The sequence below is a fragment of the Sorex fumeus genome, unplaced genomic scaffold, assembly GCF_029834395.1.
Source record: "Sorex fumeus unplaced genomic scaffold, SorFum_2.1 ptg000087l, whole genome shotgun sequence".
Classification (NCBI taxonomy): domain Eukaryota; kingdom Metazoa; phylum Chordata; class Mammalia; order Eulipotyphla; family Soricidae; genus Sorex; species Sorex fumeus.
This window is the reverse complement of record NW_026606144.1, coordinates 6,574,374-6,596,576: the sequence shown is the minus strand read 5'-3', so window position 1 is coordinate 6,596,576 and position 22,203 is coordinate 6,574,374. Positions and strand designations below refer to the sequence as shown.

The window sequence follows — 22,203 nt, the reverse complement described above, 5'->3', positions numbered from 1 at the left end:
CCCAGACCCCGCGTGCAGGGCCGGCTGCATGCGGGGGCTCTTGGGGGGGGGGGGGTGCTGGCTGTTGCCCAGCGGATGTGAGCGCACCATGGCAATTGGAAACAGCCGCCGGCCTCACGCGGCGCTCGGCCCATCTGCCGCCCGGACTGGGGAGCGAGGCCTGAGTTTCCCTGTCTGGGGAGTCTCGGGGAGCACCGCCTGCAGTGGGTGGGGGGAGGGGCACCCTGCTGTCCCAGTGGGCTCTGGCTGGGTCTGGGGGTCTTCGATCGTGGTCTCCTGCCACCCCCAAGGGGAACTGGGGGAGATCCCGCGCCCTGTCTGTCTGAGCCTCAGTTTCCCCTACAGGAAGAGGGTGCAGGGGAGGTAGCAGCCATGGGTCTGGGTGGTGCCCCTCTCCGTCGCCCCGCGGGAGGCCCAGTCCGGAGGTTCTGAATGCTGCGACTCTCCCTGGGGCCGCCCCCATCTGGGGCTGTCCTGCAGGCCGGGCCCAAGGGATCCTCCGGACACTCTCCAGATGGGGGTCGGGGAAGCCCGGGGAGGCGGGCAGGAGCTTGGGGTCACCACCGACCCGTCTCTGTCCACCCACCCACCTGCCAGCCGATCAGCCCATCACTCCCCCCATCCACCCACCCACCTGTCCATCCTTCTGTCACCCGCCCACCCAGCCACTGTCCATCTGCCCAGCCACCTGTCCATCCACCGTTCATCCGTCCGTCTGTCTGTCCATCTACCCAGACAGCCCATGGTCCTCTGTTCTTCCGCCATTGCTCCTCGTCACTGACCTGCTTTATGACCACACCTTCCCCCTTCCAGCACCTTCTGGTGACTCCTGACTCACCCCAGAGCATCCCAGCATCACCATGCCTGGGTGGGAGGGGGCATAGCCGGGCGCAGGGGGCGAGGAACCATCCCCTCTGCCCCAGGGGCTCCTGGGGGGGGAACCATCCTCTCTGCCTTGGAGGCCCCTGAGAGTCCCTGGGTGGACCGTCCTCCCTGTCCCGGGCACCCCTGGCCAGGTGCGGTGTCTCGGGGTGCCCCGGGCTCTCGTGGGCACAGTCCTGGGCTGTCTGTCCTGGGGCTGCTGCACCCTGCGACCCTGCGCCTTGCCCGTTTGGGAACGGGAGACTGCCCTGGAGATGGCTGTCCTGGCCGGCGTCCCCAGCTGTCTCAGCCTTGGGTCCCGCCCCGAGCCGTGGGCTGTCCTGGGGCTTCCCGCGTGGACCAGCCGGTCCTGCTGGTGGAGCCGCCTGTGCGTGGGGGCGGGGCCCGGCGGCTGTCACCTGCCTGGGGTGCCCGCCCTGGACGTGCCTCTGAATCGGGGGCCACGGGCCGCGGGGCACAGAGCGGGCTGACCCATGTGCTCTGTTCCCAGGGACCGGCCGGTGCCGGGCCACTGCCCACCCGCTGAGGATGATGCCCAGCTGCTGACCCTCGCCCGGCGGAAGGAGCCCCGGACGCCAGCGCCATGTCCGGGTCCACGCAGCCCGTGGCGCAGACGTGGAGGGCCACGGAGCCCCGCTACCCACCCCACGGCCTGCCCTACCCCGTACAGCTCGCCCGGCCCCACACGGTAAGCTCGGGCCGCTGCCAGCCCTGGTGCCCGGGGCAGGACCGGGCAGGTGTCCAGGCAGAGACCCCTGGGGGGGGGCACAGACTGTCCACGCTCCTGGGCGTCACTTCAGAGCTGGGGTGAGGCGGGGTCGCAGGGTGCAGTGGGGTTCACAGACAGCGTGGCACTGTGGTGCTCTCTGCTGCCTGCCCTTCCTGTGGGCTTGTGTGTACGTGTGTGTGTGTGTGTCACTGCTTGTGTGTGTGTGTGAGACTTCATGTGTGTGTAAGGGTGTGTGCGTGTGTGACTGCTGTGTGTGCATATGTGTGCATGTGACTGCATGCGTGTCTCTGCATTTGTGCGTGCATCTGTGACTGCAGGCGTGTGTGGTTGCACGTGTGTGTGCGCGTGCGTGGATGAGTGCAGGTGTGTAGGACTGCATGTGTACGTACCACCCTTCTGTGCGTCTGTGATTCATGCGTGTGCACGTGCATGCCTGTGTGAGTGTGTGTGTTGCTTGTGTCCTGCCTGGCCCGTGAGGCCTCCGGAGACAGGAAGTGGTTTGGGAGGAAGCACAGGGAGGCGGTTTTGCTCAGGGACCTGCTGACTGGCTGACTGGCTGCAGGGGCCCCAGGGGCTGCAGGGTCAGCACTGACCGAGTGTGAGATGGGCAGGGCCCCGGCACTGAGACCCGTACCCCCGGCCGTGGCAACGTCTCACTCTGCAGACACCTAGGCTGGTCTATGTTTGCTCCCGTCTGGGCGGTCTCTGCGTGGCCAAGTGTCCACTGGGCCCCGGGGCCCACCTGGGCCGCTCCTCCCGGACTGCCTCGCGGCTGCCCTCAACCCCCCTTCGTGTGGCCTCCCCGCCTGCCCCCAGGGCCTCCCCCTTGCCCTGACGTAGGGCGAGGCCATCCGCACCTCTGGGAGACGCCAGGGTCCCCGCGGCTGCCCCTGCCCTTGTCGCTGCTTGTCATGCAGGCCATCAGCTGCCCAGAGGGCTGCCGGGGCACTGGCCGTGCCCTGGGTTTGCGCCCTAGGCTGTCCTGGCCCGTCGCCCGCGTTCCCTTCTGCCCTTTGCCCCAGCTGGGTCCCGCTCTGGTTACTTGGGGTCATCAGCTGACACCAGCTGGGTGTCAGTGACGCAGGAGGAGCTGGATGGGGCCCAGCAGGAGGCAGTGGCCAGGGTCGGCGGGCCCCTGGGCAGGGCAGGACGGGCTGGGACTGCTGTCCGGGCTGTGGGCCACGGGGTCATTGTGCAGGACGTTGCGCTACCGGCCAGCGTTGGGGTTTGCGTCCAAGGGCCGGAGTCTCTAGCATCGATCAGGCCCGGCTGGAGGCCGCCTGTGCTTCCCGGAGCAAGGGCGGAGGGGGGATGGCATGGGGCTGCGTGGGCCCCGGGTTCCTGCCCGCAGGGCCCCTCAGATGCGGCTCTGGACCGCCCCCGAGGTTGCTGGGGAGCCGCGGCCGTGGGCAGCCCTGCCAGCCTGTGCTGTGACCTGAGTGTCTGTGGGGGCGGGGGTGGGTCGCCCCTCTGTCCCGGGTCAGGGCCCTGATGGCTCCCAGCTGGCCTACAGGCCCCAAGGTCGCCCCATGCGCAGGGACGCATGCGGGTCTGGCAGGCGCAAACGCTTGGGCTCTGTGTCCCTGCGGCTGGCCCCTCTGGGCCCACCTTTTCAGCACAAGGGCCGGGGGGATAAAGACGAGGGGAGTCTACAGGCTGTGTGCCGAGCTGGGCTGACCTCCCAGTGGCCCCGGGCGCCTCCCTGCCCTGGGCCCAGCAAGCCCCCGGAGGCTGTCCAGGCTTGGCCATGCGGCTGCGTAACCCTCGCCCACAGCCCTTGCCCGACAGGCGACCTGCCTCTGGCCTTGCCCTGTGGGCGACTTTGACCCAAATGGGCCGGTCTGAGTCACCTCCCCGAGGCCACGCCGACAGCTTCGTGCAGCTGTGGGGGATGAGGCCCCGCACCTGTGTGCTCGTGGGGGTTGGCCAGAGGGGGCTGCCCCCGCCTACACTGCTGGGCCCGTCATTCATTCACCTGGCTGGCAGGCCTCGTTCATTCATTCACACAGAGCACGGCATGTGCCTGCCTTCTCTGCGCACAGCACACTCACACACCCTGATGCTCGCTCCGCACACGCCTACCCCCTCGCACTCAGCTCACCTGTGGCCGCTCGTTCATGCGATCACTCACTTACACACTCGTCCACACTCATCCACACGCACACGCCTTCGCGCGCACACTCGTTCACATTCACACTCGCATGTTACACACATTCACACACTCATTCACACACTCACATTCACACGCATTCTGACACCTGCTCACACTCGCTCACGCATATCCACGTGCTCACTTGGTGGCTGTTGTGCCGTGGGCCCAGACCTCGGGGGCCCCGTGGTACGGCTGCGGCAGAGGTGGCGCTCGGGACCTGCCTCCTGGAATCCAGGCGCAGCGCAGGGTGGGCTCGGCCGGGGGCCCCCGGAGGAGAGTGGGCGGGTCGCCCCAGGCTCACCCCTAACCCCCCAACGCCTGCTGCCTCTGACTCAGACATCGGGGGTCCAGAGCGGCCGCCCCTCGTCCTCACCACAAGCCAGCCCCCCCCCGCGGGGCGGCGCCAAGGCCTAGGGCAAGGGCCGGAGAGGGGTGCACCCTGTGACTCCGCCCAGGGTCTCGCTGTTCCCGCCCTTTGGACACATCTGTCACCTCCGGTGACCTCAGTTTCCTTGTTCAGCTGGGGAGGGCTGAGACTTGGCCTGACTCCTCACCCAGTGCTCGTCCTGTGACACCTGCTGGGCTTCTGCCTCAAGCACGTGGTCTCTGAGCTGTGCCCGCTGTCTCGATTTGCCAGGACAGCTGCCCCATGCTGTGGGCCTGAGCCCTGGCTGTGTGTCCCAGCCCCCGGTGTGTGTGGACATGGGAGGGGTGTGCTTGTACGTTCGTGTTGTTGTTGTGTGTGTGTCTGTAGGACCCAGCCTGGTGTGTCTGGGGAACCAGGAGGGCCTGGTGTAGGGGGACCCTGGTGCAGGGGGCACAGGACCGAGGGGAGGTGGGGGTGTCTCCGGGTAGGAGCACTAGGCAGGGAGCTCTGCGGGACTGAGGGGGGTAGCATTCCCTGGCAGGAGCGCTGGGCAGGGCCCCCGTGCTGGCAGCTGACGCGTGTCCCTCCCCGCAGGACGTGGGGCTGCTCGAGTACCAGCACGGCCCCCGGGACTACGCCTCGCACCTGTCCCCCGGCTCCATCCTGCCTCCCCAGCGCAGACGCCCCTCGCTGCTGTCGGAGTTCCAGCCCGGAAATGAGAGGTGCGGTGGGCCGGGCTGTCCCTCCCCGCGCCCGCCTCAGTCCCTGAGCTGCCTCCGAGCACCTCGGGGTGGGGCGTGCAGGGGTCACGGGACGTGGGCAGGGAGAAGTGTGACCGGTGTGGGCTGCACCTGGGACGCCCCCTGAGCATCGTGGGCCAGTACCTGGGACCCCCTCCCGGGGAGGAGGGCACGGAAGGGCCTGGCCTGGCTGGAGAGTTGGCCCTACTGCCTGCGGTGCCCCGCGCCCCTGCAGTGTCCAGGTCCCGCTCCATGCACCCCTGCTGATTTCCTTTTGGTCCGTTCGGGGCTGCCCCGGCTTCCTCCTGGTCTGCCCACAGGGTCCCCCCGGGTGGGCTCCGGGAACCCTCCTGCTGTGCTGTGGCTCCGCCCAGAGGCCCATCGCGAGGCCTGGATTGGGGGGAACTGTCCGGCCATCAATGGGGTTCACGGGGTCCGCGTGGGCCGCAGGGTGTGATGTGGCTGGCCGCAGGCGAGGGGCCGTCTGGGCCGGGTCCGGGCGCAGGGCCGCTCATCGCCGCTCCCACAGGCCGCAGGAGCTGCATTTGCGGCCGGAGCCACACGTGTACCTGCCCGAGCTGGAGCTCATGGACAGCAAGCGTCCGCGCCTGGAGCTGCTGCCCTCGCCCCTGCTGCGGCCCGCACCCCTGCTTGCCGCTGGCCAGCCCGGGCTGTCAGACGACCTGGCCAAGGTAGGGCTCGCTCGGAGACCACCCAGCGCCAGCCGGAGTCCTGGACCCCGGCGGCCACCAAGGGTCTGGGTCTGGCTGGGGCCTGGTCACTGGCACTGCCCACGGGCACCCATGCCGTCAGCCGTGTGCCCTGCCTCTCCTTCCCGTCCCGTTCCCCTTGAGTTCCTGCTTTCCCGGCTCTCCCCCACCGGGCCTGGTGGGACCCCCCAGGAGCCCCCTGGGGAGCCCGGGCAGTGTCTGCCGTGTGCCTGCGGGTTGGGGCCGGGAAATCAGTGGGGCCTTGGGGCTCCCCCACCCCCCTGTGGGCTCCCTTCTCTGGAGACATTGCTGGCCCCTGCATTCCCAGGCCCTAGATCACCCTGGGGTGGTGTTGGGAGGAGCCTTAGGGCCCTCGTCGGCCCCTTCTGGAAGTCTCCAGCTGGCCAGGACTTGGTGGCTCTAAGGGGACACACTGGCCACCCCAGAGCCCCGCCCGGACCCGAGGTGGGCGGCCAGCTTCAGGTGTGGCTCGCTCCAGGGCGTGTTTGCCTCTGCCTCTTGCTCCTCGTTAGTGTGCTCAGCAGGAGGCGGCCCGGGAGGGCCCCGTCAGGACGTCTGCCCGTCCTGACCTCAGGCCGCCGGCCGGCCGGCTGTGGGAGTGTTGGGTCTCGGGACCCCTGTGTGCCGCTGAGTCTGGCCTGTGTCACCGCAGCTGCTGTAGGACCCTGCACCCGGGCACAGCCTTCTGCCAGGGCTGAGCTGGGCACATGGGTGGACACTGGGCAGCGGGGCCCGGCTCTGGGGGTGGGCCACCCAGGGCCAGCAGGAGACAGGCCTGTGGGGTCCCTGCATGGTGTGTGTGTGTGTGTGTGTGTGTGTGTGTGTGTGTGCGTGCGTGTGCGCCTGCACATGAGTGAGTGTGTACGTGTGTGTGTGTGTGCACGTGTGCGCCTGCACATGAGTGAGAGTGTGTGTCTGCTGGGCGCACATGTGTCTGCTTCCTGCGACGCTGGCCGCCTCTGAACTGTCAGCACAGCCTCTGCTGAGCCCAGCCCCGGGGGGACACGGTCTCGGTGGTTCCAGGAGGGTGTTCGGGGCCCGGGGAGGGCTGGTGGTCAGCAGCAGCCCAGGTCTGCGGGGCAGCACTGGGCGCTGTGGGGGCCGCCCGCACGGTGACCCGGGCCTGTGCCGTTCTGCCCAGGACCGGAGCCTGGCGGGCAAGCTGGAGCCCGTGTCCCCGCCCAGCCCGCCGCACGCCGACACTGAGCTGGAGCTGGAGCCGCCGCGGCTGTCCAAGGAGGAGCTCATCCAGAACATGGACCGCGTGGACCGCGAGATCGCCATGGTGGAGCAGCAGATCTCCAAGCTGAAGAAGAAGCAGGTGCGCTGGCTGCGGGTGGCCGACTCCCGCAGGCCCAGCCACCTGGGGGCTGCGAGGCAGGAAGAGACCTGGTGGGGGGGGGCAGGAAAGGGTCAGGTCCAGGGAACTGGTGCAAGACCGCTTCTTCCCTAGGCCACACGCCCGACCCCCACGCCTTCCGCACCCGCCCTCCTCACATCCCCCCTCTGCTGCCCCTCGCAGCTCCCCTCGCGTTCTCCTCACACACCCTCCCGCGCACCAGCACCCTCGTCTCTCGTGTTTGGGCCCTGGGTTCTGCGCGGCCCCCCAGCCTTCTGGCAGCCTCCTGGCGGCCTTTTGTGTTCGCCGGGGGTCGTGCTCTCCTGCTGCCCCCCCCCCCCCCCATGAACCTCCCCTTCCCGGCGCCTCGTGTGTCCTTGTCACCTGGGCTTGGTGGAGGGGCTGTGGGCGAGCGCTGGCTGTCCCCGGGCGCTGCTGGGCCTTCTCCCGGCGGGCGGCTGGGCGAGCGGAAATGGGGGTGTGCGGGGCAGCCGTCCCAGCCCGGAGTCCTGGGTGACTCAGAGGAAGTGGTCAGCAGCCTGACTTCCGGCCGCGGGCTGCGTGGGGCCGCCCCGGCCGCTGCGCTCGGCTCGTCCTTCCGCCCCTGCGCTCACCACTGCGCTCTCCTTCCCGCAGCAACAGCTGGAGGAGGAGGCGGCCAAGCCACCCGAGCCCGAGCGGCCCGTGTCGCCGCCGCCCATCGAGTCCAAGCACCGCAGCCTCGTGCAGATCATCTATGACGAGAACCGGGTATGCGCCCCGCCCTGACCGCCACTCCTTGTCCTGGGGGGGGGGGGGGGGCGTCGGCGAGACCCCCCGCGGGCAGCTGCACGCGTCCTCCAGGTCAGGCAGGGGCTGCTGGCTGCACGGGGCTGCAGGACCTTGAGCCTGGGGCTCACTCCGGGGCAGGCCATGGGGTCCCGATGGTGATGCGGGGTACTTGGTGGGGCCCCACGAACCCACCTGGGGTGTCCCGGACTCCTGGCGCTAAACCCTCAGCTCCCCCCCGAGGCTGCTCTTGGCCGGGCTTCGCCAGCTGCTCTGTCGGGGACGGGTGCCGGTGGCCGGTGGGTGGGGCTGCTGCCTGGCGTCCGGGTGCCCCTGCGTGGTCTTGACACAGCCCTGCCCGGGCACCAGGCACCTCCATGTCGCCTGAGTCCCCTGGCCTCCGCGCCAGGGGACGGGCCTCATTCGGCCCGATTCCGTGGGCCCTTGTCCAGGCGCGGTGTGGAGAATTGCGGTAGGAGGAAGCAGGCTCAGGGTGGGCAGGGGCTGCCCGGAGGACGGGGCAGGGGGCAGGGGGCAGGCCTTTGGGAAGCCCGCTCACCGCTCTGGCTGGGGTCACGAGGGCGTTGGGGATGGGCCTGTCCTCTCTGAAGCCCCGTGTCCTGCGGGGGCCAGTGGTGCCCGGGCGCCAGTGCTGCCCCTGTGGGAGCGGCTGCCCCCTTTGCGCCCCCCATATTTCCATGTGCACGCGGACTGGCACACACGACATGCCGCGTCCAGCACACGTGTGCGTGCACCCACAATTGCGGGTGAGGAATGGGCGCACGGCTGGTCAGGGTTCGGGTCTGAGTTCGTTCATTTGCCCACTCGCGCCTTGTTCATTCACTCATGCCTCAGTCACTCACGCCTCATTCATTCACTCATTCGCTCACTCACGCCTCGTTCTCTCACGTGTCACTCATTCCCGCCCTCTCTCACTCAGTCACACACTCATGCACTCAACGCGCTAGTGGCCACGGACTGGCCCGGTGCTGTGGGTGGAGGAACCGTGGCCCAGCCCACCCTGCCGGTTCCTAGTGCAGGGGGCAGGTAGATCCTCCCACATATCCCCACTGTGGGCAGATGCCCTTTGGCCTGGTAATCCTGAACACCCCCACCCCCCCCCACGGCTCCCTGCCAGCTGCTTCGGGGCCTTAGCACGACTGAGCCCTTTGCCTCCGGGCTCGCGCTCACCCCTTCAGCACCTGCCTGCAGCCGGTTTGGGTGTTCCAGCACCCGGAGCAGGGGCAGGTGCAGCCCTGGGAAGTGTCTTCCGGGCCAGTGGGGAGTGGCTGCAGGGACTCACTCCTGGCTGGCAGGGCACCCGCAGGAAGGCAGGGGTGCGGGCAGGAGGGAGGCTGTTGGACCACACCCCACTGGGAAGGCTCTCTGGAGCGGGGCTGGGCCCCGTGGGCACAGACTTAGGGAGGGGCCGGATCTGTTGGATCCTCAGGAGAGGGGAGAGGATGGGGTACTTGCCCGAGGCTGGGGAGAGCCCACTGCAGCCCTTGGGAGGGGTGCATGAGGAAGGGACAGCATGTTGCACCCTCGCTGGAGCTCAGGCTGGGGCAGTCCGGGCAGACTTCCTGGAGGTGGCGCTGGAGCTTGTTTTGCAGCCGCGGGCTTGGCCGTGAAAGGCAGAAAGTTCTTCCCAGGGGGGAGGGCTGGGCCTCCTCCCCAGCCTGGAGCTGCTGCCGGTGTGTGGAGGCAGAGCCCGACTGCAGCGTGGTGAGGGGCAGCAGGCAGGCCCTGGCGCCCTGGCACAGGAGCGACTGGCTGCAGGGGAAGCCAATCGTGGGGTTTGGGGGCATCCGCGCCCGGTGCCTGAGTCTGGGGCCCAGGGTCTGGCTCAGGCACTGTGTCCCCCGTCCTGATGAGCGTGTCAGGGTGCTGGGCCCCTGTTGCCCCTCTCTCCCTGCCGGCCTGTGTGGCCCCGCGTGCGCGCAAAACCCTGGACACAGGGTTCTGCTGCCCTTGGGCTCGGGGCCCCTCTGCGGGTGCGGTGGAGTGTGTGTGTGTGTGTGTGTGTGTGTGTGTGTGTGCGCGCGTGTGTGTGCGTGTGTGTGTGCGTGCGCGCGCGCCACTGATGCCCGTGTGAAGCCGTGAGAGCCAGCCCTGCTCCTGCCCGTTTGCTGGGCACTGTGCACATGTGCCGTGGCACACGTGAGATGCATGTAGGACGCCCGCCTAGCACATATGTGATGCATGTGAGACACCCGTCTGCCACGTGGGTGCTGCGTGTGAGACCTAGCACATGTGTGATGAGCTTGAGACACCCACCTAGCACACGTGTGGTGCATGTGAGATGTCTGCCTGGTGCACGTGTGACGCGTGCCTGGGCTCCGAGCAGACCCCAGCCCCCCTGACCCCAGCGCCCCCCACGTCCTTGCAGAGCCCCTTCTCCCGTGGTCCCCCGAGTAGACGTAGACGTGGGGTGGGTCCTGGGCAGGACATGGGTGACCGTCCGCCCTGGTCACTGGCCGTGTTGAGAGAGGTGAGTGGCGCCTCTGCCCTCCAGGCCCCAGGGCTTTGCACCTGGGGTCGTGGAAGCCAGAGTGGCCTGCAGAGGCCGGAGCAACGGGCAGGGAGCCGGGGCCCGGCTGGTGGGGGAGCCGGGGAGAACAGGGGCCGTTTGTTGGCGGGAAGCTTGGCGGGTACGGCAGGGCACGCAGGGGACTGAGGCCCTCGGTGCCGCAGCCCTCCCCCAGCGTGCGGCCGCCACCCCCGCTGCCCTGCGCCTGCCTCCTCATTGCTGTCCTCTCCTGCAGAAGAAGGCCGAAGCCGCACACCGGATCCTGGAGGGCCTGGGGCCGCAGGTGGAGCTGGTGAGCGGGGGTGTGTGTGTTTGGGTGGGACTGGGCACGCTCTCCCCATTGGGTGACCCAGGCGGGTGCTCCCCGGGGGAGGGGCTGTCCCTGCAGAGCGAGGCGGGCGGGTGTGGGGCCCTGGCTGGCGTGGGGACACTCACCCCTCCGCTCAGAGACCGGCCGGTCTCCCTGTCGCGCGGGGCCCGGGGAGGACGGTGTCCGCAGCCGGCCTGAGTTTCTCCCCTCGAGCTGGGGTGCTGTGAGGGTCCCCCGACACCTATGGGAGCGGCCGAGTCGGACCTGGCCCCCGGCGGACACTGGCCTGTCTGTCCCTCCCTGAGAGGCCCCCCCAGCTCTGCAGCTCCATGGACGTGTCACCCGTGCCCATTGAGAGCCGCGGTCAGTGGCGCTGAGCCCTTCTGTGCACAGCTGCCCGCATGGCTGGCTGTGGCTCAGTGAGCACCGTGCTCTTGGGGGTCCGAGGCTGCCCCCGCCGACCAGGCAGGGTGCCCGCTGGGTCCCAGGGGAGACAGGCACACCCTGGGGCATTGCTGGAGCCTGGGGGTCTCCACGAGGGCCTGGAGAGGGCGCGCCTGGGTCCTGGGAGGGCAGCGTTCGCAGGACCCCCCCCGCCACACGTGTACACACGCATTTACTCATGTACACATACACGCACTCCCGGGCACAGATGTGCACATCTGTGCATGCAGCTGCACAGATACACACGCATGTTGAACACATCCACACAGATACACATTCACATGCACATATGTACCTTGAATACATCCACACACAGGCTCACACATAATGGGCACATCCACATAACAGCACGCATGTTTATACACATGGTGAACACATTCACACGAATGGACATGCGTTTACACACATGATCGTAGTCACAGATGCACATATGTGCACAGACACGATGAACACATCCACACGGATATGCACACATGGACCATGAACACATCGTGCACTCCATGCCTCTGCCCCTGCCCTGCCCTGCCGGCCAGCAGAGCCTGGGGCTGCCCTCAGCCTCACCTACCCTGGGGGGGGGGGCCGGGGGCCCTCCTGGTGCCATGGCCGTTTGGTGGGGTCAGCAGCCTGTCCTGGCTGTGCCCAGGCTGGGCCCTGGTGCTCAGCCGTGGGAGGGGCGGGTGCCCTGACACCCACTTCTGTTGCAGCCCTTGTACAACCAGCCGTCAGACACCAGGCAGTACCATGAGAACATCAAAATGTGAGTGTGGGCTGCCACCCGGGCGGGCAGGGGGCCTCAGAGGCTTGGGCGGCGTCCCTGGCATAGGTGAGGCCTGGGCAGGCAGGGCTACCCTCTCGTTTGCGGGGAGGCTCTAGGGCTGGAGGGCGCCGTGAGGGGGCCCAACCCCGACACCGGCATCTGTCTGCGGCTGGGGGCGTGTCCAGCCAGTGGGGACACCGGCCCAGCCCTGTGGCTCTGGGGACCAGCCCGGGAGTGAGGGGTGCGGCGCCCTGTGCTGGGGGCCCATCACCCCCAGAGGGCATGGTGGCACCTGGCCCTGTGGGCTCCCAGCTGGTCAGGGGTGTCTCTGTTGGGGTGCAGCACCTGGGGTCCCCCTAGAGTGGGGCTTCTCGCTCCGTCCCGTGCTCCTCTGTTGGACGAGGCTCAGTGAGCAGCCGGGTGTCGGGGTGTGGAGTGCCGGGCTGCAAGAAGCTCATTTGGCGAGATAGTTTCCACGGGGTAAAACGGACAGAGGACAGCGGCGAGCAAGAGAGGACGTGTGTTCAGGAGAGACCGTGGGCTTTAGGAGGGGAAGGCAAAGATGCACAGGGACTTGGCGGGGGAGGGCGAGAGGGGCGAGAGAGAGGGAGAATGCCCGCTGGGTCAGTGCACAACGGGGGGACAAAGATGGCGCTGGGTCAGGGTTCTGCAGCCATGGCCGGCAGGCAGGGGGCCAGGGGCCGCCCCGGTCAGGGAGCCCCCCGTGGGCGCTTCTGTCCAGACGTGGCCGTGGCGAGGCGCTGACAGACTGTGCTTCCCCAGAAACCAGGCGATGCGGAAGAAGCTCATCCTGTACTTCAAGAGGCGGAACCACGCCCGCAAGCAATGGGTAAGGCTGGGACCCGGCTGCTCCGGGTGGGCTGAGGCGGGGGAGGGGGCGACCCCTCACACCTCCTGCAGCCAGCAGGGCGAGCTGCCCGCCCAGGAAGCCAGCCTGCGGGCATCAGGAGCGGTTCCCTCCGGGCTTCCCTCCAGGGACTGTGCCGTCCCCCAGCTCTGCCTGGTGTCCCCAGGGGCGTGAGGACACCCCTCTGAGCTCCCACAGCACCTGGAGGCTGTGGGCCCCTTGCACCCGAGGCCCCACCAGGGAGAAGGCGTTCACACCCCTCGGCAGGGACAGCGTGGGGGCGGGGCCGCAGTGTCCACCCATGACGGTGCTGCCCTGTCTCAGGAGCGGCGGCCTGTGACTTTCTGTGGCAGATCTGAGCGCGTCCTGCCCCCCAGCCTGTCCTCCAGCAAGGCCCCCCCAAGGGGCTGTGTCCTGCGTGGGGGTCTGGGGCTCGGGAAGGAAACGGGTGCCAGGGCCCGGAGTGCCCAGAGGCCGTGGGTGCAGGGGAGTCTTTGAGCTGTGGGCACTGGGGTCCGGCGCTCGCCTGTGTGAGAATGGGGGCTCCCAGCCGCCCTGCTCAGCTGCCTTGGACCCCCGGGGGGGCCGGGATGGATGCGGGGTGTGGAGGCAGGTAGGGCTCGGTCAGGGAGGGAGGATGTGGGGGACGGTCCCCAGCGAGTGACGTTTGCGGGCGCACAGCTCAGAGTCCCCACACTGACACCCGGGAGGACAGCTCTGTGCCCGCTCTTGGGCACGCATGCAGGGGCGAACACGTGCACATATGTGAGCTCACACCTGTGTGTAAGCATGTGCATTCATGGTGGTTCTGGTGAACACGTGTCCATTAACATGCATGCGTATGTGACACGCATGCGTGAGTAGTGTGAATGGTGCATTCCGTACACATGAGCACTGTCCATGTGAGCCCTGCCTGAGCACTATACTCGTTCACATGTGAGCACTGCATTGTCGGTGTGGGAGCAGAGCACAGACACGCGTGGTAGGGCCTGTGAGTGTGGGTTGGCTGGCCGGCCCCTCCCTCGGCCTGTGTGTTTCCCGGGAGGAAGGAGCCTTCAGCCCCGCCCACTCCTGGGGGTCCTTGAGCAGGACGCGACTGTGGGGGGGGGTGCTGAGGGGCTCCACGGGCTGTTTGCGGAAGAGGAACCGGAGCTTCTAAGAACTCGGGCGGCTTGTGGCTGGGCGGCCTCTGCGGCGGGTTCCGGAAGCGCAGATAGCGGGGCACGTGTGGAGGGGGTCCCGGGGGCCCCGACGGCAGGCAGCTTCCTCTTCAGGGGCCTGGCTGCGCGGCTTGTCCGGGGACTCTGGCTTTGGGGCTCACCTCACCCTCGCCAGGCTCCTCTCCAGTCTGGGCGCCTTGGGGGTGCTTCTCTGCACCCGCCAGCGGGCCTCCTGGGTGTGGGGTACCCCCAGGGTTAGGGGTGCTCTCCAGGTTTGGGGTGCCCCCATGTTCAAGTGCCTCCCGGGTTTGGGGTACTCCATCAATGTGGCTCGGGGTGGCCGCCTTTGGTGCTGTCTTGCTTTGCCGTGGGTCTCGGAGAGGCCACTTGGGGCCTCACAGTAGGGTGACCTGGATGCTGGTCAGAGGCTGGCCAGGGGTGGCCTTGGTGCAGGGGTCTGCTGCTCCGAGCTGCTGAGCTCGGGTGCTGGAGGGACCGGCGCAGGACAATGGTTCTCGGCCAGACCCACGCTGGAGGCTGTGGCGGTCACTGGGCGGTGGCAGGGCCCGAGCTGGGAGTGAGGAGCTGCTCAGGACGCAGACAGATGTCCCGGGGCTACAGGCTCCCAGGCACCGGACGTGCGCTGTCCACTCTACTGGGTGGCCGGGCCGCCATGGAAGGGCTCCTGAGAGAGCCGGGCACAGCCAGGCCTCAGCTGGGTACCCCGTGAGGCTGAATAGGAGCAAAGGGGGAGTGGCCATGTATGCTTGTGTTGTGGATATGATTGTCTGTCTGTGGGAGTGACCGTGTGTCTCCGTGGACACGACCGTGCGTGTGTCTGTGGGCGCGACTGTGCAGGTGTCTGTGGGAGTGACCGTGTGTCTGGATACGACCATGCGTGTCTGTGGGAGTGACCTGTGTGTGTGTCTGTGAGTGACTGTGTGTCCATGGGAGTGATCGTGTGTGTCTGTGGGAGTGACCCTGTGTGGGTGGGAGGTGTCTCCATGGACCCTTCCGCCCTGCAGGAGCAGAAGTTCTGCCAGCGCTATGACCAGCTCATGGAGACGTGGGAGAAGAAGGTGGAGCGCATCGAGAACAACCCGCGGCGCCGGGCCAAGGAGAGCAAAGTGCGGGAGTACTACGAGAAGCAGTTCCCCGAGATCCGCAAGCACCGCGAGCTGCAGGAGCGCATGCAGAAGTAGGCGGGCGGGAAGCCGGGGGAAACTGAGGCTGGAGGTTAGAGTTCTCCCGTGGGCAGGGTGTCAGACCTCTCCTGGGTCTGGGGATCCTGCTCATGGGGGCTGTCGCCTCCCTTGGACCCTGGGGGCCTGGCGAGGGCGGATCTTCCCCATTGTCTCACCACCTGCCCGCCTCTAGGGAGTCCGCAACTGCTGTCATCCCAGGGGTGACCCATCCCGTGATCCCGAGGGTGTCCTGTCCCGTGATCCCGAGGGTGTCTCGTCCCGTGGTTCTGAGGGTGTCCTGTCCCGTGGTTCAGGGGTTGTCCCGTCCTGTGATCCAGAGGGTGTCCTGTCTCGTGGTTCTGGGGGTATCCTATCTTGTGGTTCTGGGGGTATCCTGTCCGTGGTTCTGAGGGTGTCCTGTCCTGTGGTTCTGAGGGTGTCCGTCCTGTGGTTCTGGGGGTGTCCCGCACCATGATTCTGAGGGTGTCCTATCTCGTGGTCCTGAGGGTGTCCTGTCTCATGGTTCTGGTGGTGTTGTGTCCCGTGGTTCTGAGGGTGTCGTGTCTTGTGGTTCTGGGGGTGTCCTGTCTCGTGATCCCGAGGTGTTCCAGGAGCCTCAACTCTGCCCTTTGGTCCCCAGCAGGGTGGGCCAGCGCGGCAGTGGACTGTCCATGTCAGCAGCACGCAGTGAGCACGAGGTGTCGGAGATCATCGATGGGCTCTCGGAGCAGGAGGTAAGGCCACGCCGGCAGGTCCCCAAATGGCAGAGGCTTCGGTAGGGAAGGGCAGCCGAGGGCGGGCGGGGGCACTCCAGGGGGCTGCAGGAAGGGCCCATGCACCTCAGAGGCCCATTGCGAGGAGCAGGTTCAGCGTCCCCCACGTCTTCCTGCCCAGCACGTAGGGGTGAGGCCAGCGCGGTACCTGTTGGAGCTGCTGTTCTTGTGGCCCGTCAGTGTCTGCCAGGGTGACTGTCTCAGAGCCGCCCCAGCCCTGGGCGAGGAACCCAAAGTGTCCGAGTCCATGTGCTGCAGCTCTGTCCCACGCACAGCCGGGCAGAGCATAGTCAGGAGGTTCGGGCACAGGTCCAGTTGGACAGGGACATCCGGGCCAGAGGGTGCCCGGCCTCCAGGGTGCCCAGGAAAGCGTGGGTCTGCCGTGCTCTCTGGCCCTTCACCTGGACACAGGCCAGACCTTCCCGACATCACACCTACCCCACGCACTGCCCTGGGCCCTCGGTGCTGAGAGGGCCAGCTGCGTGGGGGACAGACTCAGCAGAAACGCCCCTGTGGGCAGGGTGGGCACAGAGCAGACCCTATGGAGCCCCCGCCCTAGCCTGGCCAAGGACACGGGGGAAGACTGGGGGTGGCACTGAGCTGGGGCTGGGCTGTCTCCCCATTGCACCCCCAGGGAGCCTGTGGCTGGCCGCTGCCGTTAGCCGCTTGGAACCTCTGAACAGCCTTCCCGGGGCATGTCCATTGCCGCTGCCTGCAGGCCACTCTGGGAGCCCAGAGCCAGGGGTGGGAGGGACAGTCTGGAACCTTCTGGCTCTTTTGGAACCAGGCAGCCCCTCCCTGTCCCTCCACTGGCCGCCAGAGCAGGAGCCGGGCACCCCCGGCCACTCCTGCTGCCCATGTCCCCGCAGAACCTAGAGAAGCAGATGCGACAGCTGGCCGTGATCCCGCCCATGCTCTACGACGCCGAGCAGCAGCGCATCAAGTTCATCAACATGAACGGGCTCATGGACGATCCCATGAAGGTGTACAAGGACCGGCAGGGCATGAACATGTGGAGCGAGCAGGAGAAGGACACCTTCCGGGAGAAGTGAGTGTCTGGGGGCGGGGCTCCAAGGCTGTGGGGGTGGGGCTTAGGGGCGGGGCTCGGTCAGGGGCGTGGCTCCAGGCATGGGGCGGGGCTTTGGGCGAGGCTCGGGGTGGGGCTCCAGGGGAGAGAGAGCGCTGACCGACTGCAGGGGTTCCTAGGCTCCTGGAGGCGCAGGGGTTTCCCAGGCTTCCCTGGGGGCAGGCACAGGGATACTGCCTGTCCCCTGTCCCTCCTGGGCTCAGAGACAGCTCACCCCCCCAACCCCCTTCCCGGGAGCTTTCCCTGGAGGTCTCCATCTGCCTTCCTTCTCCATCATCCCTTCCTAGGATGATCAGGCAGTGGGTGCCCAGCATGCCTGTGTCCCAGGCATGTCTGTTTGCAAACAGGCAGCTTGTGCCGCTTTTGTGGACATGAGGCAGGGCCCTTCCGGCCGGCTGAGGGACCTGTGGCCCTGTTTTGTGTCGGGCAGCTGTTCTGTGGATTTGGTGCATTGCTCCTTTGTTTCCTGATGGTGAGCAAATAGGCCTAGAGAGGTTGGGACACATTTCTGCCACGGAGAGCTGGTGTACTGGAAAGGCAGGCCTCAGAGCCCCAGCTTTGCCGCGGGGGATGGAGTGTGTGGGGGTCGCTTCCGGCCTCTGCATCAGGGAGTGTGTTAGTTTGGGGGCTGCCCCGTCACCCTCGGGAATGGGCTCCCGCCCCCAGTGTCTGGGTTGTTGCACCTGGGGAAAGTCTCCTCTCCGCGCTCCACCAGTCTGGACTTGCCACTGGCACTGAACACAGGTGGAGGGGAAACTGAGGCAGAGAGCCCAGCGTTTGACCAGGTGCGTGACAGGAGGCTCCGAGGAAGGCCTGACTTCAGGGTGCCTTCCTGAGGCTGTGCCGGTCTGGGTCCCCCGGCGCCGGTGACACCAGCGCTTGGGAATGACACCCGGGATTGGCGAGGGCCTTGAGTGGCAAATAAAGATTTCCAGGCTTGCTGTTGACGGTGGAAATTTCGAAACATCTGGAATACAGAAGGCGGGGCAGAGGAGCTCCGCCTTCTCTGTGCGGTGGGTTTGCCGTGTGGAGGGATGCCGGCCGCTGGGAGGCGCCTGTCCCAGACACGGTGCCCACCCCCCGAGTTGTGGGGGTCCCTGGCACTGAGCGGGAAGGTGCTGCCGGAGGGGGCTCTGCGCTTTCCCAGGACAGCTGTGTGCCGGGTGGCCCTGCTGCGGGCTCCTGGCATGCTTGGCTCTGGGACACCCACGTGGGCCGAGGGAGGTCTCGCTCTCGGCAGGCAGGCGTGGCCCCTTCAGCACCTCCGCATCCTGGCTCTGTGGCCTGGAGTCAGCCACTGCCCTTCTGAGTCTCAGTTTCTCAGTTGGTGCAACTGCCCGGGTGCCCAGTGCCTTGGAAATCTTGGGCAGACTTGGGCACAGGCCGGCGTGGGTCGGCAGGAGGGTGGCAGGCCCAGCCTGGGGAAACCCCGAGGCGGGCGTGGTGGGAGGAAGGGCTGTCTGGGTGCGAGCGGGGCAGGAGGCGGCTCTGGCTCTCAGGCAGGCGCGTTATGGGCGTGGAAGCCAGAGGCCTTTCCGGATTCTCCGTGTCTGGTGGGGGGGAGCGGGGAGCGGCCCGCTGGCTTCCTGCCCAGCCATCTGGAGGCAGGACCGGCAGAGCACATGGCTCCGGCTCCCCCGGGAGCACGGCCCGCAGCCAGCAGCCTCATCGCCCCCCTTGGGAGTTGGGGGGTGGGTACAGGCCTGGCTGGCCCCGGGCCCGCGCCCCACCCGCCTTCATGGTGCTGTTCTCTCCACCCGCGTCCTGACATTTCAGCCCCGGGGAGCCCTTTCCCAGTAACTTTCCCGGCTTTGCAGGAAGCCAGTTGGTGGGGTGCCAGCTCCCTGACTCCTTGGCCGGCCTCCCCAAGGCGCCCGCCTCGGCTCCCCGCACCCCACCCCCATGACTGCCTCCTGTGACCTGCGACCTCACGGGGCCCACCCGTGCTGAGGCTCTGCTTCCCCGGCCCAACAGGGCCAGAACAAAGCAGCTTCTCGAGGGGCCTCCAGTGGCTGCATGTGATGTCCTCGTTTTTCCTGGAAGCTGCCTCCAGCAGGACAAACAAATGTATTTTCAAAGGCCCTACAACCTGTGACTCACTGGCCGGGACCGCGCCCCCACCCTGCCCGCCCGCTGCCCGTCCCACACCCCCTGGGCTTCATCGCTCGCGAGGGGCAGTGTCCGGGCCTGGGGGGCCTCCGGAGATGGTGGGAAGCCTCTGGGCCCCGCTCATGGCCCCTGTCTTCTCAGGTTCATGCAGCACCCCAAGAACTTCGGTCTGATTGCCTCGTTCCTGGAGAGGAAGGTGAGTTCCGGACCTGTCCCCGGGCCACACTCCCGCTCCCGTCCACCCCGCCATGTGCCTGCACCTCTGGGGGCCCGGCCAGTGGGGGAGGTGGTATCAGAGAGCTGGGTGGGGGTACACACCCTCCGTCCACTGCTGGACAGCAACCAGCCCTGTGTGCCCAGAAACTGAGCAGGCCCCGCCCTCGTGCAGACCCCGCCCTACGAGGCCCCCACCTCACCATGCCCACAGTCCCCTCCACGAGGCCCCCCCCACTAGGGCTGCCCATAAGCCCTGCCCACAGGCTCACAAGGACCCGCCCGTGGCCACGCCCACAGGTAGGGCCACCCACAGGTCCGAGAGGCCATGCCCACACAGGGCGCCCACAAACTCCGCCCACGGGGCTGCGAGGTTCCGCCCCCAAATGGCCACGCCCACGCACTTCCACTCAGGTGGCCCCGCCCCCAGCCTCTGCCCAGTACCTGTGGCCCTCGCAGGGTCGCCCTTTGTGGGCACCTGCTTCCTGCTGCGGGAGGAGGCCGACCTAGCGGGCCCTGGGGCCACACTGCTCAGCATCCCCCCTGTGTCCACTGCAGACGGTGGCCGAGTGCGTCCTCTACTACTATCTGACCAAGAAGAACGAGAACTACAAGAGCCTGGTGAGGAGGAGTTACCGGCGCCGTGGCAAGAGCCAGGTGAGCAACTGCCTCCGGGTGCCATGAGGCCTCTCCGGGGGCGTTTAGTGCACCAAGGGGCAGAGAAGAGAGGCTCAGTTCCTGGGTGCCGGGTCCCCGGTGAGGGTCAGTGCCAGGGTGCCGAGCCACCAGTGAGGATCAGTTACTGGGTGCCAGGCCCCTAGTGAGGGTCAGTTCTGGGGTGCCGGGCCCCTGGTGAAGGTCAGTTCCAGAGTTCCGGGCCCCTGTTGAGGGTCCGTTCTGGGTGCTGGGCCCTACAGTATGGAGGTAGGGGAGACAGTGGCCTTGGTCACCCAGGCCCTCTGCTGTCCATCTTTGGCCCTGGGCTCTTGTGTCACCGTCCCCCTCCCTGGAGCCTGCCAGGACGGCAGAACAGTCCCTCCTGGGTCAGACCCAGCTGCAGTTGTGGGCTTGGACCACCCGGACCCCCACGCTGCTGCCATCACCCCTGTCTGGGCACCCAGCAGGCCGCCATCAGAGCGCCTGAGGTGCCTTCCTGCTTCCCAGTGGGACCTGCACCTTCCAGAAGTTTCTCCATGTGCTGCTGGAAGGGGTCACAGCCCAGCCAGAGATCTGCGGTGCTGGTCCCGGTTGCATCCGCTCCCCTGCTGGGCCCCACGTCTGGCCGCCTCCTGGGCCTAGGTCCTGAGGTCCGGCTGTGTCGGGTTCCTGTGGGCTGAGCCAGGCTCAGGGTGAATCACTGGGCAAGGCGGGGGCACCGTGGTTACAGCTCTGATTCACGGAGGGACCTGCACGGGGATGGCAGGAGAGGAGCACCCGCAGACTGGCCCCCTTCCTGCCGAGCACAGGCCCCCGGGTGGCCAGCTGACGGGCTCAGCACAAGGGGCAGGAGGTGTACCCGGCCGGTGGTCATGGGGCCCTAGGACTGGGGCCAGCAGAGAAGGAGGGGGACAGGGAGAGATGTGAGCCGGCCCTGCATGGGGGGCAGGGTGGGGAAGAGTGTGTGGTCAGCGGCCAGCTCGGTGGCCTGCTGAGAGTCCCGTCCAGTCACAGCCCTGTCTTGGTGAGGATGGGGGCATCCAGGGTGTCAGGTGCTTTGTAGGGAGCTGATGACTGGACACGTCTCTGAGGAGGTGCTGGGGCTCAGCCCTGACAGCAGACACAGCCAGGCCAAGGCCCAGGGAGGGCGGCTCTAGCCTGGGACTGTGTCCTCCTGGGCCCCCAGACCTGCCCAACTGCTGTGTATGCAGGGACAGACCTGTGTGTGCATCTGAGGGGTCCCCTGCTTTCTGTCGAGGACAGAACACAAGTCCAGCCCTCAGGGAGCTGGGCTGGGCCCCCCCGGCCCCTGATGGCTACCAGGAATGTCTCAGCAGGGCCCGAGAAACGAGAACCCCAGGCTCTGGGACCTGGTTGGGACATGCTGTATATCAGAGGGCCAGTTCCTTACCCTCTCTGTGCCCTCTTCCAAGCATTCTTGGGGCTCACTTAGCACGTCTTGGCTTCGTTCTGCTGTTCTCCGCCGTTCTGCGTCTGCTGAGCCCGGGGCACAGGTGTCCCGGCCCCTTGTCTGCGGTGTGGGGTGTCTGCGCCATCGCGGCCCTTGGCAGGTCTCGGAAACAGACTCGATCCTGGGTTCCGGGTCGGCTATGACAGGGTCTGGATTCGGGATCCCCCAGGCGCTCTGACTCCACATCCGGCCCAAGGCCTCCAGCCCACATGTCCACTGCCCGTTGCTGCCTGGGGGAGGCCGGGGTGGGCCTGGGGTGAGCCCCGCAGGACAGGGTGAAAGTGTCTGGGGCACGGACGCCCCCTTCCTCCTCCCCACGGTGGCTGCAGGGGCGATGAAAGACCCGGGCCTCAGGACCCGCCCCCAGTTGGGCGCTTCGGAGTGAGCATGCTCTTCCCCCTCTGCCCCTGGCCCATTTTCGGGACGCGGAGGGAGATGGACGCCTGGAGGCGGGGCCCGGCTGCAGGGTGTGTTCCCCAACCTGCTCACCGCGTTCGCCCGAGGCTGGCCAGCACCCCCTCGGGGCTCCGGCCTGACGCCGCGTCCTGCAGCCCTGCCCGGATTGGCCCGTCCTGCCCCAGGCCTGCTGCGCCCCGGCTTCCCCGGGAGACGCAGGGCTCAGCGAGGGCCCCCGCCGCGGCAGGCCAGCCGCACCCCACTCCCACGGGCCCTGCAGACCCCGGGGCTCAGGCCGGCTCAGCCCAGGTGCCGACCGCCCCTGTGTGCCCCGCCCTGGCAGCAGCAGCAGCAGCAGCAGCAGCAGCAGCAGCAGCAGATGCCCCGGAGCAGCCAGGAGGAGAAGGAGGAGAAGGAGAAGGAGCGCGAGGCCGAGAAGGAGGAGGAGAAGCCCGAGCCCGACAACGACAAGGAGGAGCTGAACAAGTAGGGGCGGGCACATTGCGGGGGTGGGGGACGTGGGGGGGAGCACTGG

At 67.5% G+C, this 22,203-nt stretch overlaps 1 protein-coding gene across 1 annotated transcript in view; it reads left to right on the top strand.

Moving 5' to 3' along the window:
* Window positions 1-1,372: 1,372 nt before the first annotated feature.
* NCOR2 (nuclear receptor corepressor 2) overlaps window positions 1,373-22,203 on the top strand; it is a 51,605-nt gene continuing 30,774 nt past the window's right edge. Inside the window, exons 1-14 of the mRNA XM_056131431.1 lie at window positions 1,373-1,570; window positions 4,726-4,853; window positions 5,401-5,563; window positions 6,744-6,923; window positions 7,578-7,691; window positions 10,475-10,531; window positions 11,698-11,750; window positions 12,534-12,600; window positions 14,804-14,976; window positions 15,603-15,696; window positions 16,605-16,783; window positions 19,073-19,127; window positions 19,703-19,801; window positions 22,033-22,154. Of these exons, the coding sequence (XP_055987406.1) occupies window positions 1,466-1,570; window positions 4,726-4,853; window positions 5,401-5,563; window positions 6,744-6,923; window positions 7,578-7,691; window positions 10,475-10,531; window positions 11,698-11,750; window positions 12,534-12,600; window positions 14,804-14,976; window positions 15,603-15,696; window positions 16,605-16,783; window positions 19,073-19,127; window positions 19,703-19,801; window positions 22,033-22,154 (1,589 nt within the window). The 5' untranslated portion in view covers window positions 1,373-1,465. The remainder of the gene's footprint in view (window positions 1,571-4,725; window positions 4,854-5,400; window positions 5,564-6,743; window positions 6,924-7,577; window positions 7,692-10,474; window positions 10,532-11,697; window positions 11,751-12,533; window positions 12,601-14,803; window positions 14,977-15,602; window positions 15,697-16,604; window positions 16,784-19,072; window positions 19,128-19,702; window positions 19,802-22,032; window positions 22,155-22,203) is intronic.